This window comes from Chaetura pelagica, unplaced genomic scaffold (assembly GCF_000747805.2).
Source record: "Chaetura pelagica isolate M959 unplaced genomic scaffold, ChaPel_1.0 scaffold171, whole genome shotgun sequence".
NCBI classification, from domain to species: domain Eukaryota; kingdom Metazoa; phylum Chordata; class Aves; order Apodiformes; family Apodidae; genus Chaetura; species Chaetura pelagica.
The window spans coordinates 696,043-716,471 of NW_009952066.1; the positions used below are offsets into that span (position 1 = coordinate 696,043).

The 20,429-nt window shown below is 41.5% G+C and overlaps 1 protein-coding gene across 2 annotated transcripts in view; it reads right to left on the minus strand.

The window, feature by feature from the left end:
* The window catches only part of SPTBN1 (spectrin, beta, non-erythrocytic 1), an 89,546-nt gene that overhangs the window by 9,438 nt on the left and 59,679 nt on the right, over positions 1-20,429 (minus strand). For both annotated transcript variants that reach the window (XM_010004619.1, XM_010004627.1), the window contains exons 17-30: positions 18,154-18,244; positions 14,263-14,409; positions 12,484-12,747; positions 11,550-11,774; positions 11,262-11,351; positions 10,699-10,977; positions 9,372-9,502; positions 7,884-8,088; positions 7,354-7,728; positions 4,957-5,201; positions 4,451-4,589; positions 3,246-3,330; positions 2,147-2,343; positions 926-1,038 (exon numbers count right to left, since the gene is read on the minus strand). In XM_010004619.1, the coding sequence (XP_010002921.1) occupies positions 926-1,038; positions 2,147-2,343; positions 3,246-3,330; positions 4,451-4,589; positions 4,957-5,201; positions 7,354-7,728; positions 7,884-8,088; positions 9,372-9,502; positions 10,699-10,977; positions 11,262-11,351; positions 11,550-11,774; positions 12,484-12,747; positions 14,263-14,409; positions 18,154-18,244 (2,586 nt within the window). The remainder of the gene's footprint in view (positions 1-925; positions 1,039-2,146; positions 2,344-3,245; positions 3,331-4,450; positions 4,590-4,956; positions 5,202-7,353; positions 7,729-7,883; positions 8,089-9,371; positions 9,503-10,698; positions 10,978-11,261; positions 11,352-11,549; positions 11,775-12,483; positions 12,748-14,262; positions 14,410-18,153; positions 18,245-20,429) is intronic.

Genomic DNA, 20,429 nt, shown 5'->3' on the forward strand with positions numbered 1-20,429 from the left:
TTTCACCAAAATGAGATTTTCCCACTGAACATTAGACACCTCAGAAATTCAAGCAAGTTCTTAAAATCCTAAGGTCCAACTGAGTAAGTTCGATGTTAAGCGAGATCAAAACAGACTTTCCTGACAGCTACCTTACAAATAAATCTACTCCTGTCACTTAAGTAACTTTATAAATGTTAATATTCCATAGAGATTGCTTGAAATCTATCTGCAACTGATGCTCACTATAGAAGAACGCTGAGATTGTTCAGAAATGGTAATTCATAACAGAGGGGATGTAAAACCAGCATTCTTACTGTAGGGCCAGGTACACCTCAGCAGTTGTAACACTGCAACATGAGGAAAAATCCAACTTGGCAGCAAATTGAGATGCCTGGGAAAGGTCCTGTCCCCATTAACTACATCTACCAAGTCTCCTTAAAACGGTCACATTACCAAACCATGCAGCCTCCAGACTCCAGACATTTTTACAATGTATCTTCAGCCTGAGAATTCTTCTGTATGAAGAAACAGTGTAAAGTTCTCAGCCCAGCTTCCCATAGCCTGAGCTTACCATTGCTTCTGGGAGTCTGCATCCTCCGCAACCTTTGGGCTTGGCTCTGGAGTGGGTGGCTGTCTCTTCCTCTCCTCCTCCTCTTGTTGTCGACGTACTTCCAGCAGTTCCAACTAGGAAATGAAACATTTTTTTGTGCATTTAAAAGCACTGCACGTTTTTCTGGGGCATTTCTAGAAACTAAAAATAACTAACTAATAATAATAATAAAATAATAATAAAAATAATAATAGAAATAAAATGTGAAGTATCTGTCTTTAGAAGTGTTAATCATGCAAAGTTTGTTGCACTGAGTTACTCAGTCCTGAGAATTCTTCTGTATGAAGAAACAGTGTAAAGTTCTCAGCCCAGCTTCCCATAGCCTGAGCTTACCATTGCTTCTGGGAGTCTGCATCCTCCGCAACCTTTGGGCTTGGCTCTGGAGTGGGTGGCTGTCTCTTCCTCTCCTCCTCCTCTTGTTGTCGACGTACTTCCAGCAGTTCCAACTAGGAAATGAAACATTTTTTTGTGCATTTAAAAGCACTGCACGTTTTTCTGGGGCATTTCTAGAAACTAAAAATAACTAACTAATAATAATAATAAAATAATAATAAAAATAATAATAGAAATAAAATGTGAAGTATCTGTCTTTAGAAGTGTTAATCATGCAAAGTTTGTTGCACTGAGTTTCTCAGTAAAGGCAGACTGTATAAGACACTTTAACCTTAAGTGTAGTGCCTGGGCAACAGCTCACCACTGTCTGTGTTTCTTATTCATCCTATTAGAACAAAAACCAGAGAAACAAAAAAGCAGCCCAAGCTATCATAATACTGAAAACTGACATCCTCTTGTCTGCTTGCCATACATAGAAATAAAGTGTTTCACATCCAAACCCCTGAAATTACCCATCTAAATAAAGCTAGCCCGATTTCTGAAGATGTTGATAAACTCCAGTTCCTTTTGTCTGCAGCTGTGACGCTCAGTCAATGTGAAAAATCAAGCCACTCCAATTTTAGTGTCTAAAGCAAAATTATTCTCCAAAGATGGTAACATGCTCTCCAAGCATTTGTTACTGACACTGCAGCTGTACTCAAAATGGGGTTTTGTTGTTTTTCATTTTTTTGCTAATTAGGTCTTTCTAGGGGACAATACAGGTCTGTACTAGAGCAGTCAAAACACAACAAATCCCCATCCCCAGCACTCTCTCCTCACAGTTGTTTTTAACTAAAAATAATTTCAAGTGTTTGCATCTGGGTCTTCCTCCCTCAGAATGACTCAGCCCTTTTAGCAATACAACCTGTAACACAGAGCAAACTGCTCAGCTTTTGAATTGGCTTCCGGGTCACCACACCTGGGCCTGAGACAGCTCTGGTTGACTACTAAAGGTCATTTATCACTTAAGCTTTTTCCTCTAGTGTTACTGAGTTCAAATGAACCAGAGAGGGTTTTAGTATTTTTGGCAACAGTCATGCTCAAGGTGGTTGGCTGAGGTTGTTCAACAAATGAATCAACAAATGGAGATTAGGCTGGTGCTGGGAGTTACTCTGAGCAATCAGACAGCAACAAGATGAAGAGGAATGGCCAAGAGAGGTTATTCTCCCCTATAGCACTCACCGTGGTCAGTCTTTCCAGTGCTGCAAATCTCTCATCCCAAGTAGCCGCGGATTTTTCAAATGCTTCATGCCGTTTAATTAATTTTTCCACTTCATCAACACTCTGGCCTATTTCACGACTGGATAGGTAGGGTTCCTGTCCCAGCAGCCAGGCCTCAGCCACACTTGCATCTCTTGAAAACTGGTGTACCTCCAAAACTGAGCAAAAAATGTACAGATGAACCATGCACCATGAATACAAGAACATAATGAAATCATCAGCCATATTGTGAATCTACTTAAACATAGCTTAGGGGAAAAAAAGAGTAAAAGTATTTCGCTGAGTATTTTCCTTAACTAATTGCACTGAAATTAATTGCTTAAAAACCAGAAATTTATCCTGTTGGCTTTGCTCTGAGATAAAATAGAAGTCAAGGCTCACCTTCACTTCTACAGACTTCCTTCATTTTGCAATTTTAGTATTTCCTTTTTGTTCTAATCTGCTGCAACCTACTGAATTCAGAGCAGAAGGTGTTATCTGCTGGTTTTCCTCCTCAGACTGGCCTGTCTCAGAACAGCTGGACTGTAGGCTGCAGTTCCCTTCAGCAAGCATGACTTCTGTACCTTATGCTTATCTACGCTGCTACAGTTCCAGGTTTCCTTTATCCTGTTCTCACAGCTAAAAAAAGAGTTCCACCGCTTTTTTTTCTAATGGAATAAAGCAATTTTGGTGAAGAATATGGTACAAATGCAGAGACAACCACCCACGCTACTGTATTTGTTAAAGCCTGTTGAGGCTCAGAACAATTAAGAAATTACAGAGAGCAGGCCAGAACCCCACAAAGAGACTGCACTGCTCTTAAAAGTTTTCAGATCCTGGATAACTGTCCACTGCACAGACAACACAGAGTAAGACCTTTCGTGCCTGTTTCTTAGTTTCAAATTCTCTCTTATTTTACAACCAATGGATGTGAATCTTATAGTTATTACATTACAAACACACTTTGAAGCACTGTTAATAAAAGAGTAAGGAGCTGCAGGATTTTCCAATGCTCAAGAAGACACAGCAAAGAGAGAATTAGATATGGCCCTGCTCAAAAGAAATCCGAGGATGTCCTTACTCAGTCTCAGCCACTCCCATCTGTCTTCCCACTTGTCAATCATTTCTTTTCTCTTTTCTGTCAGCTGCAGCAGCTTTTCCTTGATCTGGATTGAAGAGGAGAATGCAGGACTGTTACACAAGGAGCAGGTAGCAGGCTCACCCCACCACACCACTTGTTGCCAGCAGCAAAAGGCACTGATGAAATACATTGTGCTGGATTGTCAGGAAGTGACTTAAACGGGAATAAAACAGCTGCTTTTCTCTTCAAAGTATAAACAAATATGACATTTGTACTAAAATATCACATTTGCATAAGTACTCAGTATATGTTAAAAAATACAGCACCAAGATTATTTAATAAAAAGATTTTAACAGACAAACAAATCTAAATGGTGCAACCATGTATTGTATTGTCTGTCCTTTTTCTAGCAATTAATGCAAAATGTGCTGCCTGTGACTGTTAAAAAAGCCTGCAGCAACCTGGACTAACACCAGTGATGTGCCAGCATAAGGCCTGTATTAGTCTCAGGGTGAATACTGGCTAGCAAAACCTCCCAGAGCCTCAGCAAATGCTTCTCTGAGGATACTCCACAGCACTTGAGTGTAATGCAGACACAGAAAATATCACCCCCCTGAGTGGGCAGTATCTTATGACATTTGGCTCTCCTCCCTCTGCTGAAGAGAGGCAGGAAAAAATGAGGGTTGAGCCTCTATCCTCTGGCCTAGACAAATCAGAAAATAAATCAAGGCCTTAAGCAGCTGGATACATTTTTCTCTTAATATTCCCTGGATATTCTCCCTATGAGACAAACTTTTTGCTGCCCATTGCCCTAGTAGGCCCCTTCACGCATTCCAGTTCCTCTCTGCAAAACTCAGGCTGTCTCATGATTGCCTCTGCTCCTGCTCTAAGAAGTCACCTTTCCCAACACAGCCATCCCAAAGCTTTCTCTCTGCAGAACTGAATGCAACAGCCTCTTTGCATTTCCTGGACTGAAAATGATACTTTAAATTTAGGTGCCATCTCTGCTACTCAACAGAAATTCATAGAGTTAAATTACACACTAATTTCACCACAGTGAATAAGTGCAACAGTCCCTGAAGTAATGCATGTCATTATAAATACACAGCTTTTTAATCTATGGATTACACAATGCAAGTTTTTCCAGTTGAGGAATCTACAGGCCAGCTGCACTGCGGCTGTGACACACTCAGCAAGCACAGTACCTCCTCTGATGCGTAGTGCTTCCTTGCCAGAAGAGATTTGCCCAGCTCAATGCAGGTAGTAAAGCTGTCGTTCCGGGCATCGATTTCTGCTTTGATACCCTGGTGATTGTTCATCAGCAGTTCAACAGATGAAACATCCCTAAAATGATCAATCCATGGGTCAGAAACACATATTCTGGATGTAGCAGCTGCTTCATTTTCAAATAAATAAACTAATCTGGAATTGTATGATAAAGAAATAAAATTAATTCCTAGCTTGCCTTTGTAGTTCAGAAAGGAAGACTGCTAGCAGTCTTTCCTTAGGAACAACACCATTTTGGTCTGAATCACAGATCAAACAAACGCACGAGACTTAATCTCTCTTTGAACATAATTTTACACTGCAATTCCTTCCGTACCATCAGGTTTTGACAGCCCCTAGGAATTCAGTGATACTGAGTCTTACAGATGTTCCTCACCTGACCTGCAGCCTTAGCCTCTGATGGAGAAGAGACACTTCACATTACCTTGGCTTTTCTTGGGCTTCTATCTGTCGGATAACATCTTCCATCCACAGCATGAGATCACGAACCATGCTGAAGAAACGGAACTTGTCTCCTGTATCCACCAGTCTAACCCGGCGGCCCTCACAGGCATCCAAAAGCGCCTTCCATGCTTCCAGGACCTCGTTTTCCCTCTTCTGAATGTCATCAGCTTTGTCTCCAGCATAGGCAGCCTGAAGGCGTGCAGCATCCTCCTGCAGCTGTCTGACCTGGTGTGTTTTTATGAGAGAAATGCATCAGTGTTTGGGTACTGCTGAGCCACAAACATGGGGACATTTTAGCTGCTAATTTGCCACTTGAATGGCTTTCTGGAGTCACTGCATATGTATTAGATCTGTTGACACTAAAAAGGTTTGTTCTGTTATTAAGTTAGTATATCCTCTGAGAATATTTCTTGGGACCTCCAAATTAGCAAAGATTTGCCACTGTCTAAACTTTCTGTAAAACTCAGTGCCAATACAAAGTGACTGTTAAATGTCAGGGCAGATGGGGACCATTCCCATCATTCCATTTTCTTCCTCTCACATGAGTGACAATGCCACTCAGGAACTCCTGTATCAAAACCACTACTCTCACTGACAGAGATGATTTTTCAAAAATGCAGATAATTACTTCAAACAGAAGAAAATTCAGATATTCAAAGAGCCTTCTAATATTAGAAATTTCTTTTCCTTTCAAGCACTGTATTTTTTACTGTTTCACACCTTTTTTGAGCCTAGAATCATTCTATTAGCTCTTGCCTAATTTTTTTTGCTGTTTTTTGTTGTGTTTTTTTTTAAACTTTGAATATCACAGCCTTCTGGCTACAAGGACAGAGATCATGACACTGTCATAATGATCCATGTTGATGTTCTAGCTGTTTCACATGAAAACAGTCCTAAGTGCTTTCACCACCACTCTGCTGTGATTACATATTTCTTAATGTAAGCCTTGATTATAATTATCTTTTTGAGAGATTGGGACTGGTGTTTTGTGAATGTCTCCCATTCTATGTATAAAATCTACAGCTTCTGAAAGTAAAACACTCAGAAAATCAAATGGTTACTATATCCCCTTTGCTCTAGAGTAAACAACTATGTAAATTGCAACATAAGAATTGGCAGGCAGTGTGGCCATAAAAGCTATCTTTTCTGTCCTTCTGGGATAAAGGCAGGCGGTCATAATTCCTTCCTTCCTTAAGCAACTTGTTCTGAAATTCTCATTTTGGCAGCTGAACATTTTTTTTTGTTTAGAATTCCCTCTGTGATGTCTGAATGGCTGCCACCTTCTATTTAACAGACCTTGGCTTCAAAAGATTCTGAATTTCATCAAATTTGTCTGCTTTTAAAAATCTTAGCCTGGACTAGGTACTTTAAATCTCTTCAGATTGCTGTTAGGAAACATCACAAAAACCAATTTTAAAGTCAGAATGCCCACATTCATAACCAAGTCAGAAAGCCTCTGTGTAGATGTTCAGGCTTCCTTTGCCTCCCAGAAAGGAAAAATAACAAGTACCCATCAGAAGAGGGTTTTGTTGGGGCTTTTTGGTATTTTTTAAACAATAGAAAACCCAGCCTGGCTTACCCATCCTTTCATATTCATCCCTGTCCTCCAAGTACCCTTCGGAAAACCGATTCTTCCACAGGACATGACAGCTGTGTCCTATGCACACTGAGGTGAACATAGCATAGGGAGCAGGCAAATCTAAGGTGCCTTCCAGCACAATTAATATAACACACAAGAACAATGTCAGGTGCAGAAAAATGTGAAATGTGTATTTCCTGTTCCCTCCACTACATTATAACTTCTTTACAAATTTAGTATCTGTTTAATGACTTTCAGAAACTGACTGAAGAGACAATGTCTTAAGCCAAAGGAACCCTTTTTTCTTCAAACATAAGCTACTTTCCAGCAGTACCAGCCACAGAGTGTACTGCTGGTGCTGCTGCTTGAGGCAATCAGAAAAAGGTCCTCTGAGGAGCTCAACTGTGTCACCCTCGTGCCTCTCCATCCACTCTACTCCTATGCACCCAGCAGGCTGAGACTGTCAGAAGCTGCTTTACTTTAAATTGAAACAGAAGTTCTTTGCCTTCAGGATTTCTTCTTCAACCATGGACAGGAAATGGAATAATGTTCAACAACTACCTACATAGTCAGAAATCTGAATCTGTACTTACGGATTTCTATTTTAGATGAACTAATCAACCTAATGCAATGACAGAGAAGCAGAGAGACAGATAAGAAAATTACACAGGTGAAATTATTCCCACAGAAACACACTTGGAAAGCAGCTGGTAGCACTCTGCCTCCCAGCCACGGAGAGGCTAGGAGACAGGAGACAGGTTCCACACTCACTGCCAGCGCCGGTCGCTTGCTACGCACCTGGGTGCCGAGCGCCTGGATATCATGCTCAAACGTTGTGTGCATTCTCTGTAGTGTTTCCACTGTGTTTTGGTCTCTACCAAGCTCTTCAGGCAGTTTCTTATGTTTGTCTTGAATACGTCCTAAGATCTCCTTGGCATCATGGTAAAATTTGTGCAGTTCATAAGAGGCTGCTAGAATTTGTGTTCTTGTGTCAATGAGCTCCAGGAGATCAGCCCAGGCCTCATTGAGTCCATCCTTCCACTCTGCAATTGTCGCAGCATCTGAATGTCCAGAGTTGATGAGCTCATCTGCCATGTGGTTAACAGTATCAACACGCTCCTGTCCAATGTTTCCAGTGTCTCGGGCAAATTCTCGGAATCGCTCCTGTAGCATCTGAAGCACAAAGAAACAGACTCACGCTGTAATTACAAACTGACCTGAGCAAACCAAGCAAGCCAGCCACCCATTTATATAAAAATAAACATTTTCTGCATCCAGCACCCAGAAAAAGAAGGTAAACTTGCAGCCACGACTGAAGAACTTCTTACCGTGACGTGTTCGTAATCCTGTCCCAGCTCATGGGATCCTGCCACCACCTCCCTTTCAGCAATCCATTGCTCCAGGTCATCCACCTCACGATTCAGCTGGAACAGCCTGTGTCTCTCATCCAGCTTGCCCCGTCTCTCTTCAGCTAGATCCTTCAGGCCTGCATACAGCTTATCTACCTTGGACTGGCGCATGCTGATACGCTCACTGAAAGTAACAAAGAGCATTAAGTCCTCAGTGTCTTTTAAAAGGGTACAAGGAATACAAACCACTCAGAATATTTAATCCACAGAACGTATGTCTGCTGCATTCATGGATTTAACTCAGACACACTGGACCAAAATTCTGCTGACTGCACGAGCAGGAAAACTTGTCTGCCCTGTGCATATAACCCCCCTGGCTTTAGAAAGTGAAGCTGAGAACCAAGCTCTCAATTTGTTTGACCACAGATCATCCCAGAGCCTTCTCCCAAAATTACAGGCAGGATCTGAGCTGCTGAGGCAAGTAGCATTTCAATTTTATTTAAATTGTGCTTTGAAGTTCAGAGGCACTCATGGGCTTCTTATTCCCTAAAGCTCAGCATTTCCAAAAGTGATTAATATTTCTACTTGCCATATCTTTTGCCTATATTTTGTCTGAGCCACATAACCCTGTTAAATAGGCCCTATATATAGCCCTGCCTTCTCTTTGCCTTGTAAAGTTGATTATGTTATTCCAGTTCTCAGTCAGCTCAGCCAGGATATCCGCTCTCATCAGAAATTATCATATCCACAAGAGAGTGCTTTTGAGTTAAATAATCTTCCACCAGAGGCAGACAGTGTCTTTCCTAAGAACATCCTATCTTCCCATCTGCAAAGGCAGAGCAGTTAAATACATGAAATCAGCTTTGCAGTCAAAGCAAATGCAGCTTGCTTAGCTGCAGCTCTTACAGCAAAGCAGTTCTTAAGCTTCCTGAATTATCCCACAGGGAAAGTAATTTATGGAAGTTGAGATAAATTCACCAAAACTGACTTGTTAATGTGGTCATGTTTAAAGCATCAGATTCCAGTTCTTGATTCTACTGGAATCTCAAAGAGAGGAGGCACATCTCAGGTAGCACTGTACTAAGAAGGATAAATGACTGTGACCCCCTGGGCTGGACAGAAAAGTTGGTTGAAAGAGTGAATATGAACCCTTGTCTCTCAAGATTGCTTTACCTTTGTGAGGTTTAGCAGTGTTGGCAGACCTGACAACACTGTCCTGTACAATTGATACAACAGACATGTATCAAAAGTGTCCAGTACTACCCACAAATCAGCAGCTGACCCTGCTCAGGACTCTGTCTCTAGCCAAATTAGGGTGGTCCAACAAGTATCTTGAATTGAGTGAGGCTGAACTCCTCTTCCTCTGTGCACTCTCCTGAGCTACTTACTCTGTATGTCAGAATGACCCAGTGAAGCGACTGAAACACTGAAAGAAAGCATAATCCAATAAAAAACAGCAGTTAATACCTTTCTGGGTGATTATCTGCCACCAAAGTTCTGCTGGTCTTTGAAAGCTGGTGCACAGTTTCAGCATAGTCTTCTACAGCTTGTTCCAAAATTTGGTGTTTCTTCAGCATGGACACAGCGCTCTGTTCATCCTGTAACGATGACAGAAAAGTACAGTCAAGTCCCCCACTCCAGAGGAAGGAATTTCACAGCAAGTTCAACTCGGATGTGTGAGCAAGAAGTGGTAGCCAGAAACATTTATAAAGAACTGCTCCCAAGTAGAGACTGAAGACAAGATGTTCTGACAATGGTATATTAATAGCTGAGTTCACAGCAAATGGTACCCACAGAAAGCAAAACAGCAAGCAAAGGAGTGAATGCAACAACCCCTCTGGGATGAAGAGCAAAATTACTTCAGCTGTGCAGTGAGCATGTTAGATTTCCACTTCTATGAAGCTCTTTGTGTGTTTACACAACACTGATGATTGTGCAAGGCTCAGAAAAATGGAACAGTTTTAGGCACGTCACTTGTCGGGCTTTTTTCAACAAGAGCCTGGCTCAAAGAAAAAAATTCCAACAGAGCCCATGCCAAAAGATTCTCCACCAAAGTGCATGGAGAAATTCTGATCCAAACTTTCTATGCATTGTAATGATTAAGAAAAACAACTCCCAGCTCTCAGTGTTAACTGGTACTGTCAATAAGCCTTTTCATTAAAATACTTTGTATGATGAAATATTTGCATTAATACTCCTTTTTATTTACACTGCTTAGATATAAAAAAGAAAACAAACTCTTTTAAACTGAAGACTGAGCAAAAAGCTGAGCTTATTTTATCGGGGCAATGAATGCAGTATATTTATGTAAATAACAAATAAGACACTGTACTCTCACACTTCCTTGAACAGGAGTTTGTGTGCTCTTCGGTAGGTCTGATGTTTTTCTGATTTCACTTCACTGGGAGTAAAAGCTAACAACTGGTGGCATCACTTGGGTGGCCATCAGGCTTGTTTCACAGACAGGTGCACCATGCTATTCCCAGTAATTCAAAACTAACAGCAAATCTGCCCCAACTGGCAACTCTGTTCTGGCAACTCTGGCCTTACAGTAAAGGAAGGCACACAGTTGCCACCACAGCCTCAGGACACTTCACTGACTCAGTACAGCGAGGCTTATCCTCCATGCTGTCAGAGATGTCCTAACAGATAGAACAGATGATCACCTGAGGTTTCACCAGGGAATTAAATTTGTTTATGTTACCATTACGTTAGTGACATTTTAAATCATGTCACCTGCCCCCCTCTAGCTAAACAACTGAAACCAAACCAGTGTCACTGTGGAGTTCCTCACCTTGGCTTTCTCTTCTGACATCATGTAGAGTTCCTGCTCACTCATCCAGGCCTCAGCCTCAGCAGCATCAAAGTAATACTGCTGGGCTCTGTGAGACTCCTCGAGGCGCTTGTGGCGTTTCTCTGTCTCCTCGATTAGGAGGTTCCACAGCTGCTGCAAGTCTGCAAGTCTCTGCTGAATTGCTTCAGCATTGGGGCTACTCTCTGTGATGATGTTTTGACTCCTCTCAAAAATGTCATCGATGCGAGGCTGATGTCCCTGGATTTCTTTCTGAAGGGTCTACATGGGAGAAAAGCAGACTGATGAGACACTGCACTGAACGAAAAAGAAATGCCAGTCATGGGTCTTAACTCTAGGGGGGCAGCAAAGCACATGCCATCCAGCTCAAATGGACCAACTGAGGCTGAGCCCTCCCCGGATATGCCACCACCCAGTGGTCACACTGCTCCTGCATTGCATATCACCAATGAAGCATCCATTGCTTTACCCCAGGCCTTTCCTTCCTGAATTAGCCTGCATTAAGGAGAAATAACAGGTATAGAGCTCTAACGGCATCTACTTACCTGATTTTTCTTTATTAGCAGTTGCACAGTCTGGAGGTTGTGTCCATGATCAGTAGATGTAGCTATAGGCATCCTCTCTCCGACCCACAACTAGAAGCAAGAGAAGAGCACATACAGTTTCAATTAACCCCAGATGCAGCTAAGGGAGCAGAGAGGGGTTGGTGCACACAAGAAGCAAAACCAGTGTTACTCAGCCACGCCAATGAGAGACATAATCTAAAGGTTTCTCACTACGATATATGTGGTATTTTCCTAGTGTCTGGGGAACAGGATTTCTTTTGTACTCACAATTTCATCTTCCACATCCCGGTTAAACTGGTGGATCTCCTTAGAAGCCAGCAGGTTTGCCTTTCTTTCATTCAAAGGTTCCAACAACTCCAAAAATTTCTTTTCTACAGTAAGGCGTTTGCCATCTACTTCATCTGTACTCTTCCCTTCTTGACTTAAAGCCCGTGCCTGGCTTTGTAGCTCCTCTATCTCCTTCTTACGAACATCCATTTGATTCTCTAGCATCTAAATCAAAACACAGCAAACAGGTCTTGAAAACAGAGGTAAAAGCACTTTACATGACTAGGATAAGTCAGTAGCCTCATAAGAAGGAAGAAGAGATGCTGGTCAGTAAGGATTTACCACATTAATAACTATTGTAACATTCATATATGTGGGAAATGGTTACAACAAGGACCAAGGCTTAAACACAGATGCACAACTGTGGCCACCCGCTGATATCCCTCAGTTACAGCTGCTTGTGAAAATGGTGAATTTGGCAAACAACACAGTTGAACCTCTTCTACTGGTCATTCACAAGTTACCCTTAACAACAATGGAGCACAGCTAATGGCACATCAGAGCTTCATTGCTGTCCTCACTACACCTTGCTGCCTTTACAGCAGGAAATCAGGGACCAAACAGCTTCAGACAAGTCTGAATCACAGGCAGACAGCCACGTACAGAGAGGGAACAACCACTGACTGGAGGACTACAACAGGAGACACAATAGAGACATTAACGTGGGGAAGGAGGCAATATAGGGTGGAGACTGCATCAAGAAATTTACAGCCGATTTATTTCTGGATATATTTTTGGCTCTTCTTAAAGATGCATGAAACAATATGAAGAAAGAAAAGCAAATTAAGTCTTTTTAAGCGGAAAAGATCCCCCCCTGTTCCTCTGAGTGCAGATACCTGCTGTCTGCCCACTCTGCAACCTGCACTCCGTTTACCTGCTGCTTCTTCAACAGGATGTTGACACTGGTGAGATCTTTTCCATAGTCATCTGACTGAATTTGACTCTCCAAACCATTCAGCCATTTATCCAAATCAGCACAGCTCTGGGTAAAAAGCTCTGCCTTGTTCGCATCAAAGAGACGCTGAGCCTTGGTCTGGGTGGTGGATTCAAGCTCTTCCCACATCTGATGGAGACCTGTCAGCTTTTCTTTCACTATGGCTTCAGTCTCTGGTTTCTCTGCAATGAGCTGCATTCCCTCCTGCAAAGCAAAAAGCAAGAAAATGGTACCTCCCCAGGAGCACTCACAGACCGTTAGTCAAATTATTCTGATTAGGGAGCACTCAGGATTCCTCATCTGCTGGCAGCACCATCCACTCATTTTCTATCTCCAATTATCCTCTGATTCCTTCCAGAACAATCTCCCAGGTTTGCCTGCTGCCAGGAAGAGAGTTTCTGGGCAGTGGGAAGGTCAGGCAAGGCCTCCTTTCTCGTCCCTGCTACACACGCTCCTTTGAGGGAGCTCCTGGGGCCACTGTTCAGACAGGAGCAGAGCAGCCTGCCCCACGTACCTGTGTGACAGGGCCATTTCACCAGGAGAGTGATGAAGATCCAGCCTGATCGTGGGAGAAAGAGCTTACGGCAGAGCTAATGGCAAGCTAATACCAGAGAGGAACATTTTTCTGTGGGAAACAGGAGCCCTGTAGCAAGCACCAGCAGAGCACCTGGACTTCAGGTGTCTTTTTGCCCTTACAAAGATTGTATTAGTTTGGGAAGTACTTTCTTTTAACTATGCCTCTGCACCTGGGTGGTGCTGCCAAGGGACAAAACCTTTTCAGATGTGAACGTTATTCACAATCCAGCACATTTAATAGCTGTGACCACTGGTAACATTAATACTGTGATTATCAGCTCTGGCTGGATACACAACTTTGATACTTAGCTGCAATCTGATTTGTCAGAGACAAATGTATCAGCATCACTAAAAAAGTATTTCCAGTACTAAGAGCAGCCTTCTAATTACACCATTACAGGGTATTGCTATTTGCAGATCACAGAAAAGACTCTAAAGGGATGCAGAGTGCCAAAGTGGGAGAGGAAATGAGCAATTAAGCTAACTTACACTGAACAGAAACCCACTGTTCAGACCTAAAGAGGAGACCTCCTTAGTGTTCCAGAGCTGCACATGAGAAAAATAGGGTGGGGGAAATACAGCTCATCACAGCATAATAAAACCTTCAAAGTAACTTGATACAGAGCTGTGAATCATAATGAGGTACAAAACTGGCTGTTCTTCACTCACGCACTAATTTTGCATGGGAAAAGGCAGACTGATTATGGTCCTGAATCAATGAAAACCAGCATGGCAGCATGGGACACTAAATTCAGTTATTCACATGTATTCAGTTACTTTCCAGGAAGTACTTCTACTTCATTAGCTCAAATCACAACATTTGCCCCTTCTACCCACTGGGTATAAAAATTAGGTTATGTCTTCCTCCTAACAGGTAAGAAATACAAAATTTAATTGGCAACTTAGCTAATGACTATTCTGTGAGAGAGAATGTCTTTGATAAAAACTAACATCAGTGAGGAATAAAATGGGTTAGATGGAGACCCAATGTGATAAGATACTTATTCTACAGTGATGAAATCTCCTTCTGCTTTAGCTGGAGAAATGGCTCAAGAACCAATTCTGCTGCAGAACAGATCCTATCTCTGTGCATAACTATTTCTGAAAAAAGATGAAGGCATTTTTGAGACATTCTTCAGTTACCTTTTCAATCTTCTCCAGCCATTCTTTGTTGGATGCAAGTTCTGCCATAAATGCCTGATGCTTCAGCCATTTGCTATGGAGGTTCCTTGCCTCATCATAGGACATATCCTGGGCTGTAAGCATCTTTTCGTTGATCCACAGTGAGAGCTGAAAAGGAAAAGACACAAGTGTTTATGAAAATATATAAATAACCTATGACTCAAGCAGAACAAAATCAACTCCCTGATAAGCAAAATCAAATACACAGCTTTCATCCAGTTGAACAGCAAGAGAAGCAGGGACATGTGTCCTACTTATTTGTCACAGTGTATTTTCGTACCACTTTTCCCTTGCAATGTTACCTAGTGTGCTGCTCAGGACACGGACTGGAATGCCATAACACTGCTGTGGAGCCATACTGTCTTCCTGAGGACACTGCAGAGTACATGCTCATGAAGGGGCATGCAAAAGGAAGGCTCCAGAATTAAACCCCAAGGTAAATTTTTCAGGGAAATGCTGAATGAGAAATTCTGTATTTTTACTTGTATCAAAATTATTCAGAATAGAGATTATAGATCGTTAATTTACATCTCATTTGTACCTTTTCCCCACAGTATTTTCTCTATATAGGTTTGTATAAATAAATTTGTTTGTTAGTCCAGTCTCCTGTGGGGTTTTGGTACTCAAGACTTTCCTTTTCCCACTACATAAAATCCAAGATTGATCTCATTCTGATTTTCTGCAAATACAAAGACACTGCGAATGACTTCCAGATCATCAGTAGAAAAAATCAATACTTTAAAACTCCAACAAGGACAAGAACTTATTTGCCAAAGGCAAATAGAATGTGAAAATGATCACAGCAGCCAACAACAAATTTCCTCCTAGGATGAGTCTGGGTGCTTTATTTACCCCTTAGGTGTGGATAAAAACCACAATCACAGGAATGTTTACAGAATTTGAAAAATACTCATTTTCTGCATATTTAGAGTCGCCTGCCCAAGTGGAAAATGTCAAAACAAATGTAAGCTTTGTCTCTAGAAAGCTATTTCAGAAATACATGCTGTACTGCCAAGGATGCTCCCTGACAAGAGTAGTAACAGAGCACAGGCAAGACCTGCTGGTTCTCTGCTCTGTACTCAGGACACAGGGCAACAAGTCCATTTAGCATTCACAAGTCTTGTTTAAGGAGTCCCTTAAAGGCACTGTTAAGCTCCACAAAAAGAGAAAACTTTATCAGAGCAATCAAAGAAGCTCCTCATCTGACCTTGCTATCAAGTCTACAGAGAAAAATGCTCCTGTTCATGGAGACCTCCACAGGCAGCGAAGTTTAGTCAAAACAGGCCACTGTGCTACTTAACAATCAAAGGATGCATTAAGGATTACTATATAACTCAAAATTAGTCGGTTTACTCTTGCCTATCTGGGTAGGAGACAGCTGCTGTAGTCTCTGCTACACTCTACACTCTGCTACTCTGCACTGGTTCTCTGTCACCATTTGCTTTTACTCAGCCACAGTATTAAGGCTGCTGAGGATTTAGAAACACTTCCAAAGGAAAGGCAGTATCATTCCTATCAACAGATGTTTCTGCTCCCAGAAGACTGTAACACTCTGCACGGAAAGCCAGGCAGGAACTAAGAGCAAGGCAGAGACAAAACCCTGGTAAATCTAGCAGAGCAAGAAGGGAATGTGAAAGAGCACTGACTGCTGCTGCACTTCCCAGACATTGCAAACACCCAAGCTGACACAGGCTGTCTTGGGGCATGAGGTTCATAGGCTGTGACAAACCCACCGGCACACTCCAGGAATGGGCAGAAAGCACCTGACGTGTGGAGCCTCATCAAATGCTTTCACTCCTTGGAGAAATTAGCCCAGACACTGCTGGGACTTCTAAGCACTTACAGAGGACATCAGCTTTAATCTCTTTGAAGTTGAGCTGGGAAAGAGCAGAAAGTCAAAGAAAACTAAGACGGCAAAATCTATCACCTCTCCTCAGGATTTTCTGCTGTCACTCTTTATTCCATTCACTTACAAATTTATTTAACACATATTTATGAACGTGGAAAACCGACATAAGAAGCAACACCCAGGATTAACCGGTGACAGTGAATTTGACTAATAACAACAGGAAAAATCTGCTGTTTTCCCTTGTGTGTGACCCAGAGAAACGGTTCCTCAGTGCCGGGTCGTGGTTAGGAGGGTTATCCTGGCAGCACTGCCTCTGCTCAGCACTGGGCCTGGGCTCCGGGGGGAGGAAGGAGTGAGGGGCAGGAGGCCACAGCCACAGTAATGCTTCCGCATGGAGCAACCCAGGAGGGAAGCAGCTACTCTGGGGAAGGAGCACCCAGCAGAAAACATGCTTCCTTTCCTCAAGAGACAGGAGGAGGGGAGCCAGTCCCTGAGGCAGCAGACAGGAAGGCCGAAGGATCGTTGCCAGGTGAACTGGAGACTGATTCAGATCAGCCCCAATGAAAAAGCAAAGGGCAAGGAGTTCCCCTGGCTCCCTTCCACCCTGCAGGACAGTTGCTCCATCACCCAAAAAAACCCCACTCAATATCATTAAGGTTAATGTCCTCTTAAAAAGGACGAGAAATTCATAACATTTGGGTATTGAAAGTTCTGTCTTTGAACCATACAGTCAAGACATCCAGATTTAGTGGCTGGAGAGAAACAAATGAGAGGAAAGGCATTCAGGCAGCCAGACACTAAAGCTTTTATGTTTTCCTTTTTCTTTCAATGATATAGGGGAAAGAACAGATCCTAGAGAACACAACCACACTGGCATGGAGGCTAGAAGAGCTTCCAAGAGCCAGGGGGATTTTTGTACCAGCGATGTTAGAGGAAGGAAGAAGCTGCTTCTAATAACAGCAAAAATGTTGCTAATCTGTCATGTTTTTACTACCAATGAAGGAGCAATTTAAGCTACATTCATGGTTAGCTTATGCAATGCAGGAAAAGAAGACTGTATCTAGGCAACCAAGCAGTAAACACCACTTGCCCAGTTTATGATCATCATTTTGTTTGTTCCTGGTACAAAATCTCAGCTGTGGGCAATTCCATCCTGACACACTGCAGTGACCTCCATTCTGTCATAGCTGGGTAAGATGTGCTGCTAACCTATGACTCTTGAATGTCAAAGCACAGCTTTGTCATTGTCATAGCTTTCTTTGCAGGCTTCAGAAAAAAAAAAGCCAGTCTTTAATGTGCACCACGTGCAAGTATCTTTATTATCAGTCAGTACTGCATGAAATAACCTGGAAATTATTCGATTAACTCTTCATGCTAGGAACAAGATTATTCCTAACTTTAAATTGTTGCCTTTAGTGTGAACAGTCCACGTAAGTCACTAGAAAATCTAGAAAGGGTTTCTTTTTTAAATGATACAGTACTTAACAATTTTAAACAGATGCAAATTATCAGATAAATAACCCATTACAAATGATCCCATTTAATCCTGCTCCAATCTTATTCCTAACCTCCTACTCTTCTGACTAATGTTTTGTAGAAATCACTTGAAATTTCCTGCACCAGGCCACATACAGCTGTAGACAAAATTCTTAATGACTTCAATGTTAATCCTACCAGATTCCACATGATTACCCATAGCACAAAAATCTTCCCTGCTTTTGGCAATTTGCCCTGTCTTTAGCTTACACGACAAAAGAAAATTCAGTTAATGAGAAAAAAAAAACAAAACAAAAACAAATAATTTTAAAAAAATTAATTTTTGCAGGGTTTTGGGTGTTGTTGGTTTTTTATTATTATTATTACTGTTTACTCCACACTAAACATCACTGGATGCAAAATTGACTGCAAAACACTGAGTATTCCAGTCCTTATAAAATAATGGGTAAGAATGCTCTTCTGCTGCGTGCAGCCTTTAGTGACAACAGTGAAAGGACATCATTTACCTCTTGACAATCCTGAAGAAACTTCTGCAGATCCCTATTATCCTTCAGTCTCATCAGAAGTTCACTGGCTGCTTCACGGTTCTTCCTATGTCTAGTAAAAAAAAACCACCAAAAAAATCAGAGAAAAAAACTTTGTATTAGGCACTTATTTCATGCAAAATGTCAACTGTTGGTTTCTGTGGGCTCTCTGGGACACACATATGAGGTATGTGGTGTCTTGTCTTTTACTGCCTTTCAAATGAAGGACACTTTGAAGTTCAGATACACACATGTTATTTAACATGCTTACTGAAGCTCAGCATCTACTTGTTTTTGTGACCAGTTAAATACACAGGGAAGATTCTGAAGTCAGCAGGGTTTCACAAGTGTTACGTACAGAATTTGGCCCACTAATTTGAAGACCATGGGAAAGTTCAGGCTGTTTGCCAAAAGACATAAGAAAACTATCTGCAAAATTGCAACAGGGAGATTGCAAGTTATGTGGCTCTTGCAAAGTGTAGTGCTCTTTATATTTTCACTATAGCTCAGCACCTCCTCCTCCTAAACAAAGCTGTAACAGGTCATATGCCTTTAAAACACTGTATTTAACAAACAACAGCTGCAAAACACCTGTGTGTTTTTGCAAATAGAAGGTTTATGCACACTGAAAATATTTTTCAGAGCATTTAAGAGCAGACAGAAAGAAAGTAAAGGTTAGTCTATAAGACCTATTTTTAATTCCTAACTGTTGACCCCTTACAGGATGAGTCATGCTGGAAGTCCCAAAGGTCTTGGTGGGTTCTTCAAATGGACTTGGTACTTAAGAGCTGATTCCCAAGGTCTCTCTGAACATGTATTTATCTAGCACTTAATCTGGAGTGGTTATGCCTGTCCTTCAGTACTTTCATTATTTATGAGGTGATTTAGATGGAGGAGGGCGAGTAAAGCAGTTAATTCTTATTTACTGCTCATTGTGTTAGATTTGTTCATATTTCACTGTGCATGGTCTTACAGTGAACTATTGCTGCCCTTTGTAATAGTCTAAGATAAAGAGGGATACAGAATTTGAAATTAAAGGGTTTATAAGATGATCTCAGCACATACTGGCAATAGCTAAATAAATCCATGTTAGTGGAAATCTCCAGAGACTCATGATATTCTAGAAGACTGTAAATGACACATTGATGACAACAACTAGATTACGATACCACTTTTCCTGCTCTATAAAATTAGCAGACCGAGCTCTCTGGCACAAATGTAGTGCTTTCAGAAACACAAGGAATATTTAAGGATATGTTTTACATAAAAGCAAAAGATCATTAAGGCAGAGGAACAGTAACTGCAAATAGCTTCACTTTTGTCTTAACACCTTCCTCTGAATAACCAGGCAAGCAGTATCTATACAGCTATAGGTCAAGAAAATTGATTTACAGATCAGATAGCAAGGAAGACATATGGAACCATCAAAACAAGAGGCTGGAGTCCAAGCCCAGGTAATCTTGAAGTTTTGACAGGTGCTATCTGAGAGAGCACAAAGGAAAAGACATATATTGTGCCTTAGGAAAAATCTCCACAGCAGAGATCATGGGGTTTGATTCCACTCTTTCTTGGCTGGTGTTTATATGCCTGGACAAATGCAGTACATTACTAAAATGAAGCAAGGTAGCTAAAATGAAGCAAGGAATTTCTTGGGTGTTTTTATCATGATGATTTCAAATATTTAAGGCTAGATTATATTATAGACTTAAGTAATCTGGAGAGGACACAAGTTGTGAAATTAAAAGGAGAATTTTCAGGACACTTATTTGAATGGTTAAGAGTAAGGAGAGAAGTTCTTAAGTGAAGAGAACTCGAGTTTAAAAAAACTAACAAAAATGTCTCCCAGATAGTGTTGGAAATACTAACTTCAAGAACTTTGAAGAGAAATCATGCAGGGATACCACACAGATGACATCACTTTTTTTTTCCTTCCCCCTCAGCATAACAAATATGAACTTTGGCACACAGAGCCTTTTCACTGTAAAAGGTTGTTTGTTGTCCAATATGACCTGGAGTGAGACTGAAAGATGAATATTCTCTGAAGAACAGCACTGAACTGTAACAAGGTTTAAACTGGATACTCAAAAGATGAGGCAGACAGACCCTGTCACACTTGAGGTTGTCAATGACTGCTTCTTATTAATTTGCTAAAATAGTTTGTGGAAGAAGATCCCACATGTAGAACAGCTTGCTCTGCAGGCTCTAATTATTTAGAATTACTTTGAATTAATTTGCCTGTTCAGATAAATAACCATGTA